A 15807-nucleotide genomic window follows, 5' to 3' on the forward strand; every position below is an offset into this window, starting at 1 on the left:
CCAATATGATGTAACTGGCTTGTCCGATTTTCTCAATACAGTCCTCCAATCTAGGAATTGGATATGAGTCTGATTTTGTAACGGTGTTGACCTTGGGATAATCCACGCAGAATCGTTGAGTCCTGTCTGATTTGGGAACTAAGACGATCGGCGAACTTCACTCGTTCTGGCTTGGTTCGATAATGTCTTTCTCGAGCATGGTCTCCACCTCCATCTGGACCTGTCTGGCTTTGAAAGAATTAAGCCGATATTTTATTGGAGCAGTACTCCCTATGTCTACTTCATGTAGAACAGCCTTAGTCCTCCCCAACTGATTCTTACACATCCTTATACTGTAGTAACAAATCTTTCAAATCCATTCTATGCTGCTGAGACAGTTTACTAATCTATCCCACTCCTCAAGGACGACTTCATTTTTTTAATCTATTTTGAGGCACCTCAAAATCTATATCATCTGGATTTAATTTCTCACTCTGCGGGACAGTAACTAACACCTGTTTCTCCAATTCTTTCTCTCTAGTGCAATATGGTTTCAACATGTTCACATGACATACTCTATACCTTTTTCCTATCTGACATCTTTACTAGATAGTTCACCTGACTCAACTTGATGGGGACCACTAAACCTGGCTTTGAAGGGATTTCCTATCATTGGTAACAGTATTAACACATTATCCCCTTGGGAAAACATCTGAGTCTCAGAGCTTTTATCTGCCACCTGCTTCATTCTACTCTGCGCCTTCTTTAGGTGCTGTTTAGCTAACTCACCTACTCGATTTAATCTCTTCCTCATCTCCGATATATAATCTAATTGTGAGATCTCCGACTTTGGTCCTGTCAGTCTTCTGCGTCGGATTTTATCATTGGCTTTTAAGATTGTCAGTATACTCAATTCAAACTGGATTAGAGTTTGATATTTTCCGGGGTATAATTTAAATTGATTGGCCAAATTTGAATTTGTTTTTGTCTCCAGGCAACGAGCTAATTGAGTTTTTCGTTCGAGTGTTACATTGTTACCTTATTGAGAACATTTGGTGCTGCATCTGGTAGTTCTGTTGCTTTTAACTCTCTTAAAGGTACACCCGCATCTTCATAACACTCTTAATAACCCTCATCTGAACAACTCAATCAGGCCAGATGCCTTAATGAGGGAAAAAAAATGGGTTCTCACGAATGCATGGATCCGCAGGTTATGAATCAGCAGATAACAAGGACTGAGTGTAGTTTCACTGGATCTGTCAATGATGGAACTTGTTATGATGAAAATGTAGGTTTACTTCCCAATGAATGTTGTTTTCTCCAGTGAAGACTTTTACTTTTGGAATGTCTTACTAGAAGTGAGTTATGATTCTGTGCTTTTTAATTTGACTTCCTTCAGGAGCTGACATTGCGAATGTATGTAATGAAGCTGCTTTAATAGCTGCCAGGCATCTATCTGAAGCCATTGTACAGAATCACTTTGAACAGGCCATCGAGCGTGTAATTGGAGGTAAGGTTATCCATGATCTAAATATTGATACATCATCAGCAACATGTAAAGCATCAGTGCTGAAACAATGAATTCACGCACAAATAATATCTGCACCCGCACTTATGATATTTCAATAAATTATGCAAAGAACTGGTCACGTTCGTTGAAACATAGGCCAAGTTCTCATTCTAATAACACAAATTACCTACCTGAACTGTGTAAGGAAAATAATCCAAAGAAATGATCACCCAGTGTGCTCCCTCGTATCTTGTCAAAAATAAGTTGTGTTCCCAGTTGATGGTAGAGAAAGACACCAAAGTGAAAGTTAGCTTGATATAGACCATAAGTTTTATTTTTCTTTTTTGTTTCCCATGGCGATCAGGCACTGAACATATTCATAAAGGCTGCCAATGTACTTTTAACAAAACAACATCAAAAGAATTACACAAAAAAAACTATATTAAATATACAAGAACTATTGGAACAATATCATTTCAGCTTTCAAAAAGATTAATTTCTTTGATCCCAGCAATAACCTTTCTAACACTCTACCTCACTGAAGAGTCACACCTTTCTTCACACTAACGCACTTGCACAGTTGGCATGACAGTCATCAATTTCCTTTTGGTAAATTGCTGAGAGTTCACTTGATCCTTTTTTTTTAATGAATGTCTCTCTTCAAGACCCTTACAACAAACTACTAACTCAGTTCATTATGGCTTTACGTGTGTTCCATAAACAATTATCTTCACCAGCCCTGTAGCACGGGCTTCCTTCTACTTCAGGAGTTTTCTTCTCACTCAACTCTGGCATTCTCCCACACCCTAACTGCTTGGAGACCACTAAAAACCGCAGGCTGATACCACGTGATTTCTCCCTGCATGAACTTGTTTTTGTTCCACCCCTCCAGTCTCTTTGGAGATTGTAAAACTGAACAGATTTAAGCAGAGGCAATGTCCTAATGGTGCTGTCACTACCCTACTAATCCAGAGAGCACGTAATGTTCTGGGGACCCTGGTTTAAATCCTGCCATTGTCAATTGTGAAAAATCCATCTAGTACACCCTGTGGTAGGTAAGGAAACCACCACCCTTACCTGGTCTGGCCTACATGAGAGTCCAGATCTATAGCAATGTCACTAACTCTTAAATGCCCACTGGGCAGTTAGGGATGGACAATAAATGCTGGCTTTGCCCGTGATGCCTGACAGAAAAAAGAAAACTCCAGACTGTGAAAACTTAGCAATTATATCCCCAACGGTTAGTTGTCTGTTTGCATAAAATTACATGACTTCTGGTCAATGCTGCTTTGAACTTGGTGTTCAAGATGTCATTCTGACCATTTGTGGTATGATTGCATAGTTTGAAGTACGCTTCTTATATTGTTGCAGCAAAAATAAAAGCTGCTTGAAATCAAATAAACATTGAAAATGTCATAAGCATTCAAGTTAGTCAGCATCTTTGAGTGGGAAAGTTAGTTAATTTTCAGGTGTATTCCCTCTGCTGGAAGACAATACATAATGGGATTGTAAAAGAAACAGAATAAAAGGGAGAGAATGTAATCACTTACAAGAGAAAACAGGGAACAAATAGGAAGGTGGCAGGCATAATATGAGGCTGAAAAATGAAAGACATTTATGAAATATGATGAATTTTATGGACAAAACTGGAAATGCAAACTGAGTTCCAGTAGCATGAGTGAAGGGAAGAGGAGCTTGATGCCAAAGCTGCAGACCGTCTGCCAGCATTGCATTGTGACCGCGGGTCTTCAGCCCAATATCCCAACCACTCTTCCAAAGTACTCAAACATCAAGGCGCCCAATGCCAGAAACAGGAAGGACTAGTTAGTTTATTAAAGACGTTATTAAAACGATGACAGCATGTCTAGTAAAAGAGGAAGTACAGCTCTTCAAGTTTTCATTGAGCTTCATTGGAGCTTTCAAACAAGCAACAATCAAGAGGTCACTGGAATTGGTAATTGAAATGGTGATAGAATGCATCTCAGAGAAATTCTGAAAAACAGTCATCCAACAGTCAATCAGTCCAAAGATGTGCAGGTTAGGTGGATTGGCCTTTCTTGAATTGTCCATAGTATTCAGGGTAGGCGAGGTGAGTTAACAATGGTAAATGTGTGGTTATGAATATGGTAGAGGATTTGGTCTGGATGGGATGCTCTTCAGAGGGCTGGTGTAAACTCAATGGGCTGAATGGCCTCCTTCCACATTGTAGGGATTCTGTGAATCTATATTGTCTCCCTAACCTGAGATTTGGATCCCAGGAAGCGAATGGGTTCGGAACCATTTCTTGTTCTGAGATTCCACATGGAGTCTGTCTAAGTTTACTGTTTCTTATTTCAGAGCAATCTTCTGCACTCTTCCACCAAAGCTCTATGGCTCAGTTGAGAGTGTGCTTGCCTCTGAATTACAAGGTTCTGGGTTCAAATCCCACCCCAGGATTTGAGCTCAGAATCAAAGCTGACACACTAATGCAGTATTTCTGTAATGTGGGAACTTTGTTGAAAATGCCATCTTTTAGATTTTCCAATAAGCTGAGGTCCCCTCTTGGGGGATAGATATAAAACACCCCATTTTAATATTTCAAAGGAGAGCAGGATACTCTGGCCAATATATATTGTCCTGGCTAATATTTATCCCTAAATTAGTATTTCAAAAATATTATCTGGTTATTGCAAGGTTCCCCATGGGAGACTGATTAGCAAGGTTAGATCTCACTGAATGCAGGGAGAACTAGCCATTTGGATACAGAACTGGATCAAAGGTAGAAGACAGAGGGTGGTGGTGGAGGGTTTTTTAAGACTGTAGGCCTGTGATCAGTGGAGTGCCACAAGGGTCAGTGCTGGATCCTCTACTTTTTGTCATGTATATAAATGATTTGCATGTGAGCATAACAGGTAGAGTTAGTAAATTTGCAGATGACACCAAAATTGGAGGTGTAGTGGACAGCAAAAAAGGTTACCTCAGATTACAACAGGATCTTGATTAGACGGGCCAGTGGGCTGAGAAGTGGCAGATGGAGTTTAATTCAAATAAATGTGAGGTGCTGCATTTTGGGAAAGTAAATCTTAGCAGGACTTATACACTTAATGGTAAGGTCCTAGGGAGTGTTGCTGAACAAAGAGACCTTGGACTGCAGGTTCATAGCTCCTTGAAAGTGGAGTTGCAGGTAGATAGGATAGTGAAGAAGGCATTTGGTACGCTTTCTTTTATTGGTCAGAATATTGAGTACAGGAGTTGGGAGGTCATGTTGCGACTGTGCAGGACATTGGTTAGGCCACTGTTTGAATATTGTGTGCAATTCCGGTCTCCTATTTATGGGAAAGATGTTGTGAAACTTGAAAGGGTTCAGAAAAGATTTACAAGGATGTTGCCAGGGTTGGAGGATTGGAGCTATAGGGAGAGGCTGAACAGGCTGGGGCTGTTTTCCCTGGAGCTTTGGAGGCTGAGGAGTGGCCTTAGGGGTTTACAAAATTGAGGAGCATGGATAGGGTAAATAGGCAAAGTCTTTTCCCTGAGATCGGGGAGTCCGGAACTAGAGGGCATAGGTTTTGGGTGAGAGGGGAAAGATATAAAATAGACCTAAGGGGCAACTTTTTCACGCAGAGGGTGGTATGTGTATGGAATGAGCTGCCAGAGGAAGTGGTGGAGGCTGGTATAATTGCAACATTTAAGAGGCATTTGGATGGGTATATGGATAGGAGGGGTTTGGAGAGATATGGGCCGGGTGCTGGCAGGTGGGACTAGATTGGGTTGGGATATCTGGTCGGCATGAACGGGTTGGACTGAAGGGTCTGTTTCCATGCTGTACATCTCTGTGACTCTATTGCCACATCTCCACATCCTTTTAAGATGATCCCGAGTACAGATTGATTACCATGTTTCCTAACTTATTAAAGTTCAAAAGGCTACACTTAAGCATTACATAATTGATTGTAAACTTCTTTGCAGTGTTCAGTAGTCATGGATTTATAAATGTGAGTCTTTATTTTCAGCTCAGATGAACAGCAAATTTAATTTTTTAAAAATCGAGAATGTGCAGACTTCTGTCCATAATATTGGCAAATAACTTGGACCTTCACTGGAACTCTCACTTGGCAACAGCTAAAATAATGAAAAGGGCTGAGATTATAGTGCAGAGCCACCACATCAGGAAGGGTTCAGGTAGAAGCAGGGGATAGTGAGGTGTATGGTAACAACTCTTCTTGCTGAGCCTCCCAGTGGTAATGCAGGAACCCAAAAGAATGCTATTATTTACTTTTTGTGTTGCATGCAGACGTGAATGGCAAACTCACTTAATCCTGATTTGAAGTCACTTTGTGTAAATTGTAAGTCATTAAATATTTCATTGATTTGGTTGTGTCATCAGCATTCTGTTGCAAAAGAAGCAGTTCTGCAGAAGTGATGCATTCTTATTCAGGAATGAATGTTTCCTCCACCTAAAATGTTCACTGAAGGAATATTTTGTGTTTGTGAATGTTTGTACTTTGTAACATTTTCTCCTCAACCTTTAATTTAGGGCTGGAAAAGAAAACTCAGATTCTACAGCCTGATGAGAAAAAAACGGTAGCATATCATGAGGCAGGCCATGCTGTTGCTGGATGGTTCCTGGAACATGCTGACCCTTTGCTGAAGGTGAGATAAGTTAAAGCAAATATTACAGTGCTAAATAATTTCTTTGAGATTTCTGCTGTGCACCTCGAGAGACTTGTTCCAGAATATCCTTAAAAATATTCAGTGCTAACTCAGTTGAGTGAATATTCCTATTCGAGCAATAAATTGTGTAATAATATATGGAGAACTTTTCCAAATGATCACCAAGAGACAGATATAATTTCTTGAGCACACATTTCGGAGAGAAAAAAAACATTTGGTAGTGACTGGCAAAACTGAGGCTAGCAGAGCATGAGGGAGACAAAGAAAAAAAATGCATTGCTAGTTTAAGAAACCGAGCAAGTGAGAGATTTGCTAACATGATGCCTGGATAAACAGAATATATTGCAATGTATTTCTTAGTTTAAGATACCTATCTATTTAAATTTACAATTGCAGAATATTCTGTAGTTCAGGGCTTGCATGTTGATGACAATCGCAAAATGTTGCTGAAGAGTTTTGTTTTGAGGTCTCATTAGGACAAATGCAGGGTTACCAGGTTTCAAGCAATCACAACACTTTACAGGAAGAAAGGGTGCTGATTAGTTGGTAGGCCAATTCTGGCTGATGCATTGTCATATTGAAAACAAAGGGCAACTTTATACTCCACAAGCACTGCTGCTGCTGTTACCTCATAGTGCCTCATGAATGCCACAAGCAGTTATTTATTGTACACAAAAACGCAAGACAAATCCAACAAGGCCACTTACCATCCCAACATTCTACTTTCCATCACTGGTGCTTGGTTAGCAATAAACTGTTCACTGATGTCAGTTTGGGTTCCTCTCTGTCTAATCTTCTGCTGCTCTCATTACAACCTTAGTTCAGCACGGATAAAAGAGCAACATTAAAAGTTTTCATTAAAACGTTCACATCGTAAGGGCATCATAAGAGGCAATGGAAGAGATTTACAGGGAATGGAGCAACAAACATACACTGAGAAATTTTTACTGTGTTTATTTTTAGGTATCCATCATACCTCGTGGGAAAGGACTTGGTTATGCTCAGTATTTACCCAAAGAGCAATATCTATATAGTAAAGAACAACTTCATGACCGAATGTGTATGACACTAGGCGGACGAGTTGCTGAACAAATCTTTTTTGGTCGAATAACTACAGGGGCACAAGATGACTTAAGGAAGGTTACCCAGAGTGCCTATGCTCAGGTATGTTGTTAGTCCAACAACTTTGATAAAATATAGTGTGTTTCAGTTTTTCTATTTCAGTTTACTCCGCAACAGTGTTTCTGCACATTGTTAATTCCTAATAAACTGCAAACCCCATTTATGCATAAACATTTATATATAGAGTATCTTGAAACTTTTCTTGTTTCAATTTGACTGTCTTCTGTAAATTTTCAACCAAGTGTTTGGTTAAACAATATGCTCATCGTTAAAATCTATATCAGTCCATCTCAGACTGGGAGGATGGACAAACTGCAATATAATTTAGATTCCAAATTTGACAGCGTGTACAAAGGAACTAAGGAGGAATGATACCTTAAATTCCTCATGTTAACTGCTTTGAATGACAGGAAATGAATCACTTTGACTTCAGGTGTCAGCCTTTAACTCCTGAATGGTGACCCCCTATCCCTCACACACTTCCCTGCATATAATGTACATCATCTAGCGTAGTCCTATTCTGTTGCTTACATGAATTTCACCCCTTTTCATATATTAACTGAATGAAAAGCTGAACTGCTGAGGTAACTGGTTATTTTATACAAATACATCAGTCCAGTCTTGATCGTGTAGTGTCATAGCACAGAAACCATAGTCTAACCCGTCCATGCTGACCAAGTATATCTTGGCAACGTTCTCGTAAATCATTTTTTTGTACCCTTTGTTTTAACAACATCCTAAAGTGGGGAGACCAGAATTGTACGCAGTCTTGTCTAGCCACAATGTCCCAACTCCTATACCCGGTGCACTGACAAATAAAGGCAAGGATGCCAAATGCCTTCACCACCCTATCGACCCACGCTGCCACTTTCAAGGAACAATGAAACTCTGTTACCAACACTCCCCAGGGCTTTACCATTACCAATGTAAGTCCTACTTGGTTTCCTGTTCTAAAATGCAACACCTCCCATTTATCAAAATTAACCTCCAATCTGTCATTCCTTGACCCATTGGCCCATCTGATCAAGGTGTCGTTGTATTCTTAGATAACCTTCTTCATTGTTGACTATACCACCAACTTTGGTGTCATCTGCAAACTTACTAACCATACCTCCTATGTTCACATCCAAGTGATAGATATAAATGACGAACAGCAATGGACCCAGAACCGATTCTTGTGGTACACCATTGGTCATAGTTCCCCAGTCTGAATAGCAATCATCTACAATTACCCTCTGTCTTCTACCATGAAGCCAATTTTGCATCCAATTGGCTACCTCTTGCTGGATCCCATGAGATCTAACCTTACTAGCCAGTACACCTTGTCAAAGGCCTTGCTAAAGTAATCAAACGGCAAACTAATGTTTCTACACATCATCATTTCACCCATTTGATATGACCTAGAAGTATTTGTATTTCATTACAGCTCATCATTTTCCAGTCCCTCATACAGCTGTGACTTTGCTGCTTTTCACTATCCTGTGCGCAATCATCCTTGTTACATGAAAAAAGGTTCTTTTGTCTTAGGCCACTGATCCTGAGATCTGCAACTTAATTTCCTGTGCAGTTAGCTTCAGTTAATAATGTAACAAATAGTGAAAGATGGATTCGTTTCTCTGAATTCCCTGCAATTCCTAGTGAGGTGGCCTACCAGTAGTTTGGATCACCTGATCCCCAATCTTCTCTCTAACCCCACTTGTACACCACTTTTGATTTTAAGTAACTTTGTTAGATCTTCATAGTTTCAATTCCCTTCATTCCCACTACTGCGCAAAGATCTGTTTCATGCCACAGTACCTCAGTGAATTTCCATTTCTTTGCATGTGTTAAAATCCTAAAAGGCTTTTCACCTTTTAAACACCTTAAAGAAAGTCTGTTTATGAAAAGTTTGAATTTTGCAGTGCAAGGGGAATGTTGATTCTTCCTTTTTTTAATTTGTGGAACATCCAAGTCAAAGTTATCCTTGGTTAGCACATAATGCTGAAAAACTTCTAGGTGCAGGGTGGAGGGAGGATACTGGAGAAAAAGGATTTTTGTTTACTTGGTTTACCAATGAAATTGGTCTTTGTTGGGGTTGGGGAGTGTGTATTATATTCTTGGGCTTTGTAGCTTCATGAGCAATGTTACTATGTGGTAAACTCATGTTTAATTTTCATGATGTTTTCTCAGATTGTCCAGTTTGGTATGAATGAAAAAGTAGGCCAGGTTTCTTTTGATTTTCCACGACAAGGCGAGATGACTTTAGAAAAGCCATATAGTGAGGCCACTGCCCGACTGATAGATGAAGAGGTGCGATTGGTCATCAATTCTGCATATGAGAGGACTCTGTCGCTTCTAACAGAAAAAAGAGCGGAAGTTGAGAAGGTTGGAAAATTTGATATAAAACTTTAAAACTACCTTTTATTGACAATTGCAAGAATTCTTTTGCTACAGTGGGAGCTGGCTGAGTTGTTTCGCCTGCTATCTTAATCCACAAATTCATTTCTCTAAAATGGAAGGAAAATTGGCTCGGCGCCAGTACATGGACCTGCAGCGATCTCTTCAGATTTCTGTCAGATTTGTCTGGGCAGCCACCCAGGAAAGCACAACTTGGGTTTTCTCTCTCAGCTGTTATAACTGAATGTGCTCTTACATGCATAAAGGAGAGCACTCCTCACAGGCAACCGACTATTCTGAAGTTTCGAAACTATAACAAAGCTGTCACAAGGCCAAATTGATAACTTAAGTTTAGAGGTCACCTAGTCTTTAAAATGCCCACTTTGCAATTTAGATCATGCTATAAGGGGAGACTGTTAGACATCATTTTTACCCACATTAGATTATCATGTGAACATCTATAAATAAGTTACAGCCCATACCATTTGGTGTCTTCATACGAATATATAAGTATATATTTCCTATTTATATCTGGAAGTTTTCATTTAGAGATGTTGGGGCTCTCTACTCTGTATGATACTGAGCACAGGAAAGTCAAAATTACAATCTCTGGTTGTGCTAAGCTAACTATCTGGTAATGTAATGACAGTTGTAAACTTACTCCATATTGAAATATCTGGATAATCTATTTACATCTGTTTTTAAAAGAAAGTCATTCATAAGGCTTCCTGCAGTCCCTGCAATGAAGCTAACATACAAAGATTGCTCTCTTGGAAGACCTAACATAGGCTGCTGGCACCTGTGGACCTGAGCTGTATCATGAAACATTCCTTTAATCGAGCAGGAGAGAAAGAGAAACTTGTTTGTACTTGTACAGGTTCTTCACAGCTTATTATTTCATAAATAAGTAGATTTCCTGCTCTTAAGACTTTATGTAATCATAAAAATTAAATAACACTGACAGTCTCAAGTGGTTTAGATTGTGGTATCTTGACTGTAAATCTTACCTTTTATTTATTGTTTTAACCTTCTTTGATCCTGATTTATTTTGTAGCTGTTTACAGTTTGCTTTGAAATTCTGGAGCTAGAACATATTATTTGTCTAGTCTATGACATTATTCTGCTGTAATTGTAAAATGATTTGATGTCCAACTGCAGTCCATTTATTTTGTTTAAAAAGTCCCATCCTGATCGCATCAGCTGGAGCTCAATAGATAAATTATTTCTACAATATTTAATGATGATGTAATGTTTAGAGGTATGGAACGTTGCTTAAGGCAGTGGCATTCTTTTGGATCTCTTCTGTCACCCCCGTCCTCCTCACAGGAAGTTCCTAATCTCCACCCAGTAATTTGATTGAGATTGCAAACTAACTGCGGTGAGGTTTTGAATGTGTCCTTCACCATACTATTATTCCATAACATTACATGGAATTTACAAACAGATCATTGGTTATGCTTCACATGAACTTCCTCTGACTCTCCTTCATCCAACCCTAGCAGCATTTAACTTCCTGTTAAATGCTTTAATGGTATTCACCTCAATTATTCCTAGTGCTAGTTCCACATTTTTGGATAAACCAGTCTCTCCTGGATTCTACATTAGATTTATTTTGTATTCATAGTTCCTCGTTTTACTTTCCCTCGCATCTAAAGCAATTTATTTATCGAGTCCTTTCAATAACTGTAGAGCATGAACATTACAGTGCAGTACAGGCCCTTCCAATCTAAATGTTGCGCTGACCTGTGGAACCAATCTGAAGCCTATCTATCCTACACCATTCCATTTTCATCCATATGTTTATATAATGACCATTTAAATGCCCTTTAAGTAGGCGAGTCTATTGTTGTAGGCAGGGCGTTCCATGCCTCTACTACTCTGAGCAAAGAAACTACCTCTGACATCTGTCCTATATCTATCACCCCTCAGTTTAAAGCTATGTCCCCTCGTGCTAGCCATCACCATCCGTGGAGAAAGCCTCTCACTGTCTACCCTATCTAACCCTCTGATTATCTTCTTCGTCTCAATTAAGTCACCTCTCAACCACCTTTTCTCTAATGAAAACAGCCTCGATTCCCTCAGCATTTCTCATAAGACCTTCCCTCCATACCAGGCAACAGCCTAGTAAGTCACCTTTGAACCCTTTCCAAAGCTTCCACATCCTTCCTATAATGCAGTGACCAGAACTGTACGCAATACACCAAATGCAGCTGCACCAGAGATTTGTACAGCTGCAACATGACCTCCTGGCTCTGAAATTCAATCCCTCTACCAATAAAAGCTAACACACCGTATGCCTTAACAACCCTATCAACCTGGATAGCAACTTTTCAGGACCTATGTACGTGGACACCGAGATCTCTTTGCTCATCTACACTGCCAAGAATCTTGCCATTTGCCAAGTACTCTTGATTCCTGTTGCTCCTTCCAAAGTGAATCACCTCACACTTTTTCACATTAAACTCAGTTTGCCACCTCTCAGCCCAGCTCTGCAGCTTATCTATGTCCCTCTATAGCCTGCAACATCCTTGGCACTGACCATAATTCTACCAATGTTAGTGTCATCCACAAACTTACTAACCCATCCTTCTATGCCCTCATCCAAGTAATTTATAAAAGTGACAAACAGCAGTGGCCCTAAAATAGGTCCTTGTGGTACACCACTAGGAACTGAACTCCAGGATGAACATTTCCCATCAACCACCATCCGCTGTCGTCTTTCAGCTAGTCAATTTCTGATCCAAACCACTAAATCACCCTCAATCCCATGCCTCCATATTTTGTGCAATAACCTACCGTGGGGAACCTTATCAATGGCCTTACTGAAATCCAAATACACCACATCAACAGCTTTACCTTCATCCACCTGTTTGGTCTCCTCCTTAAAGAACTCAATAAGGTTTGTGAGGTACGACCTATCCTTCACAAAACCATGTTGACTATCCCTAATCAACTTTATTTCTTTCTAGATGATTATGAATCCTATCTCTTACAACCTTTTCCAATTCTTTACCCACAACCAAAGTAAGGCTCACTGGTATGTAATTACCAGAATTGTCTCTACTCCCCTTTTTGAACAAGGGAACAGCATTTGCTATCCCCCAGTTATCTGGCACTATTCCTGTAGACAATGATGACATAAAGATCAAAGCCAAAGGCTCTGCAATCTCCTCCCTGGCTTCCCAGCAAATCCTAGGATAAAACCTATCCAGCCCAGGGGACTTATCTATTTTCACACTTTTTAGAATTGGTAAAACCATGTAGACTGGTTAGTAAAGTTAGATCACATGGGATTCAGGGAGAGCTAGCCAGTTAGATACAAAATTGGCTCGACGGTAGGAGACACCGGATAATGGTAGAGGCTTTTTTTCGGACTGGAGGGCTGTGACCATTGGTGTTCTGCATGAACTAGCACTGGGTCCACTGTTGTTTGTCATTTTTATAAACAATTTGGAAGAGAATTTGGGAGACATGGTTATTAAGTTTGCAGATGACGTCAAAATTGGTGGTATAGTCAACAGTGGAGAAGATTATCTAAGAGTACAACAGCTGGGCCAAAGGACCAAGGACCAAGGAGTGGCAGATGGAGCTTAATTTAGATAAATGAGAGGTGTTGCATTTTGATAAGACAAACCAGGGTAGGACCATAGCTAATGATAGGCCCCTGGGGAGTGTTGTTCAACAGAGAAACCTAGGGATTCAGGTACATAGTTCCTTGAAAGTGCCATCACAGGTAGACAGGGTGGTGACTTTGGCACACTTTCATTGGTCAGACTATTAAGTATAGGAGTTGGGAAGTAATGTTGCAGCTATACATTGGTGAGGCCACGTTTGGAGCACTGTGTACAGTTCTAGGAACAGGAAAATCAAGGTTTTGGGCATAAGCCCTTCATCAAGAATTCGTGATGAATGGCTTATGCCTGGAAAATCAATTCTTCAGCTCCTCGGATGCTGCCTGACTTGCTATGTTTTTCCAGCACCACACTTTTCCACTCTGATCTCCAGCATCTGCAGTCCTCACTTTTTCCTGTGTACAGTTCTAGTTGCCCTGTTATAGGAAGGATATTATTAAATTGGAAAGGGCGCAGGAAAGATTGACAAGGATGTTACTGAGGCTGGAGGATTTGATTATAAGGAGAGGCTGGATAGGCTGGGACTTTGTTCCATGGAGTGTAGGAGGTTGAAGGGTGACATTATAGAGGTTTATAAAATTGAGGTTCATAGATAAGGTGAATAGCAATGGCAAATTTTTCACACAGGGTGGTGCATATAAGGAATGAACTGCCAGAGGATGTGGTAGATGCAGGTACATTACAGCAATTAAAAGACATTTGGATAGGTACATAATAGGTGAGGTTTTGAGGGAATATGGGCCAAGCGCAGGCAAGTGGGACTAACTGAGTTTGGGAACATGGTTGGCATGGACAGGTTGGACCGAAGGGTCTGTTTTTTTTTTTGTGTTGTATGACTATGATTATATAATAACCATAAACTTATGTTTGTTTTTGTTTTCTTCCAAATTTCAGATTGCTCAGCGATTGTTGGAAAAAGAGGTATTAGACAAGGCAGATATGATTGAACTGTTGGGACCTCGACCCTTTGCAGAGAAGTCAACGTATGAGGAGTTTGTGGAAGGAACAGGAAGCCTTGAAGAAGACACATCCCTTCCGGAGGGCCTCAAAGACTGGAATAAAGATCGTGAAAATGAGAGAAATTATGAGAAGAAGAGTAAATTACAAGAGGGATCGCTCGACAGCTGGCATACCAAATGAGACAAAATAATTATTTTGCTTTTGTAAGTTTAAGAAATTGTGATCCTACAACAGAAACATTGTGCCTCCTTGATTGTGTTCAGACTTGTTGGTTAAAGAATTTTAAACTCATATGGTTCACCAGCTCAAGCTCTCTGCATTCAGTGTGGCTTTAACAGTAATTAATTTCCTTTGGGCCAACTTGTTCTGTGGAAATGAACATGAAACAAAAATACCACTTTGTTTTAAGGTTTGTATTTTAACAAAATTTGCTGCTTCATTTTAGCACCTGAAGTCTCTGACTATTCACACAGCATCTGGTTTCATTTGAATGGAACTTCTATTTATTAACTTCTATTTGCAGAACCAATTGTTCTGCACATTTGAAGATGCAAGGGATTGTCTGCTGAGTTAGCAGGAGCTCATGGCTGAGACTTTTCGTATATAATTTTCCATACACTGTGGCTTCTTTATTTGGGGCTGTAAGCAATTGAAGACTTGAATGTAATTAGTTGTGTAAATATTGTTTATTTTGAAATGTCAAATGGGATACCTAAATAAAACTTAAAATATTCAATTTTGCTATTGATCCTGGGCTGGGATGTGATCTTAATTTTGTAGGTAGACTGTGATTTCTGCTATTAATACGCTCATTAATCAAATACGTAGTATACCCAGTCATTAAATAATTTTGAAATGAAACTCTAAAGGGAAGCATGACAATGAATAAAGTTTTCAAAGAGCTCTGACTATCTTGAAGTTAATATCAATAACTATTTGCTGATGACAGATATACGTTCCAGGGGTGTGCTACATTCTGTTCTGAAGAGGAAGTTTTAGTCTCAGCATGAGCTCTTGTTTTTCTCTCTCCTTAAATGTTGTCAGACCTGCTGATTTTCTCCAGAATTTTACATTTTTAATTCAGATTTCCAGAATCTGCAATATTTTGCCTTGCATGTTATACTGTAGTTAGTTTCAGCTTTCGATTTATCAGTGTTTTGCACATAATTGTTCCAAATTTTCTTAGTACTTTGAGAAGCTTTCTAGTCTTGGTGCAGTGTTGACATGAAGTCGTCTTGTTTTTCCTTCAGTGAATATTGTATTCAATCTCACTCCCTTTGCTAAACTTTAATTATCCCTTTCTTTAGTAAGGGCTAATAATCAGTTATTAGGATGCTGCCCTCAAATCTGCCTGCACTCAGTGTTTATAAATTAATGTGTAACCAATCTGCAGCCTTTTAGAAAATGGACATGTGTGTGCAGAGCTTTGAAATCAGACTCCATTATAGGAGAAGACAGTGCATACCCTTGTGCATGTTGCTTGAGGCATGACTGCTGAAGAATTCTTTGGCTTTTGTATTATTTTACCATGATCGCAAACTTTAAATAATGCAAGGCATTTGTTAACATTGCAAAATG

The 15807-nt window shown here is 39.6% G+C and overlaps 1 protein-coding gene across 2 annotated transcripts in view; it reads left to right on the plus strand.

Annotated features, from left to right (window-relative positions):
• afg3l2 (AFG3-like AAA ATPase 2) overlaps positions 1–15532 on the plus strand; it is a 60805-nt gene extending 45273 nt beyond the window's left edge. For both annotated transcript variants that reach the window (XM_043687727.1, XM_043687726.1), the window contains exons 13-17: positions 1379–1489; positions 6003–6118; positions 7103–7303; positions 9431–9625; positions 14164–15532. In XM_043687727.1, the coding sequence (XP_043543662.1) occupies positions 1379–1489; positions 6003–6118; positions 7103–7303; positions 9431–9625; positions 14164–14409 (869 nt within the window). In that variant the 3' untranslated portion in view covers positions 14410–15532. The remainder of the gene's footprint in view (positions 1–1378; positions 1490–6002; positions 6119–7102; positions 7304–9430; positions 9626–14163) is intronic.
• The last annotated feature ends 275 nt before the right edge of the window (positions 15533–15807 follow it).

The sequence above is a fragment of the Chiloscyllium plagiosum genome, chromosome 4, assembly GCF_004010195.1.
Source record: "Chiloscyllium plagiosum isolate BGI_BamShark_2017 chromosome 4, ASM401019v2, whole genome shotgun sequence".
NCBI lineage: Eukaryota > Metazoa > Chordata > Chondrichthyes > Orectolobiformes > Hemiscylliidae > Chiloscyllium > Chiloscyllium plagiosum.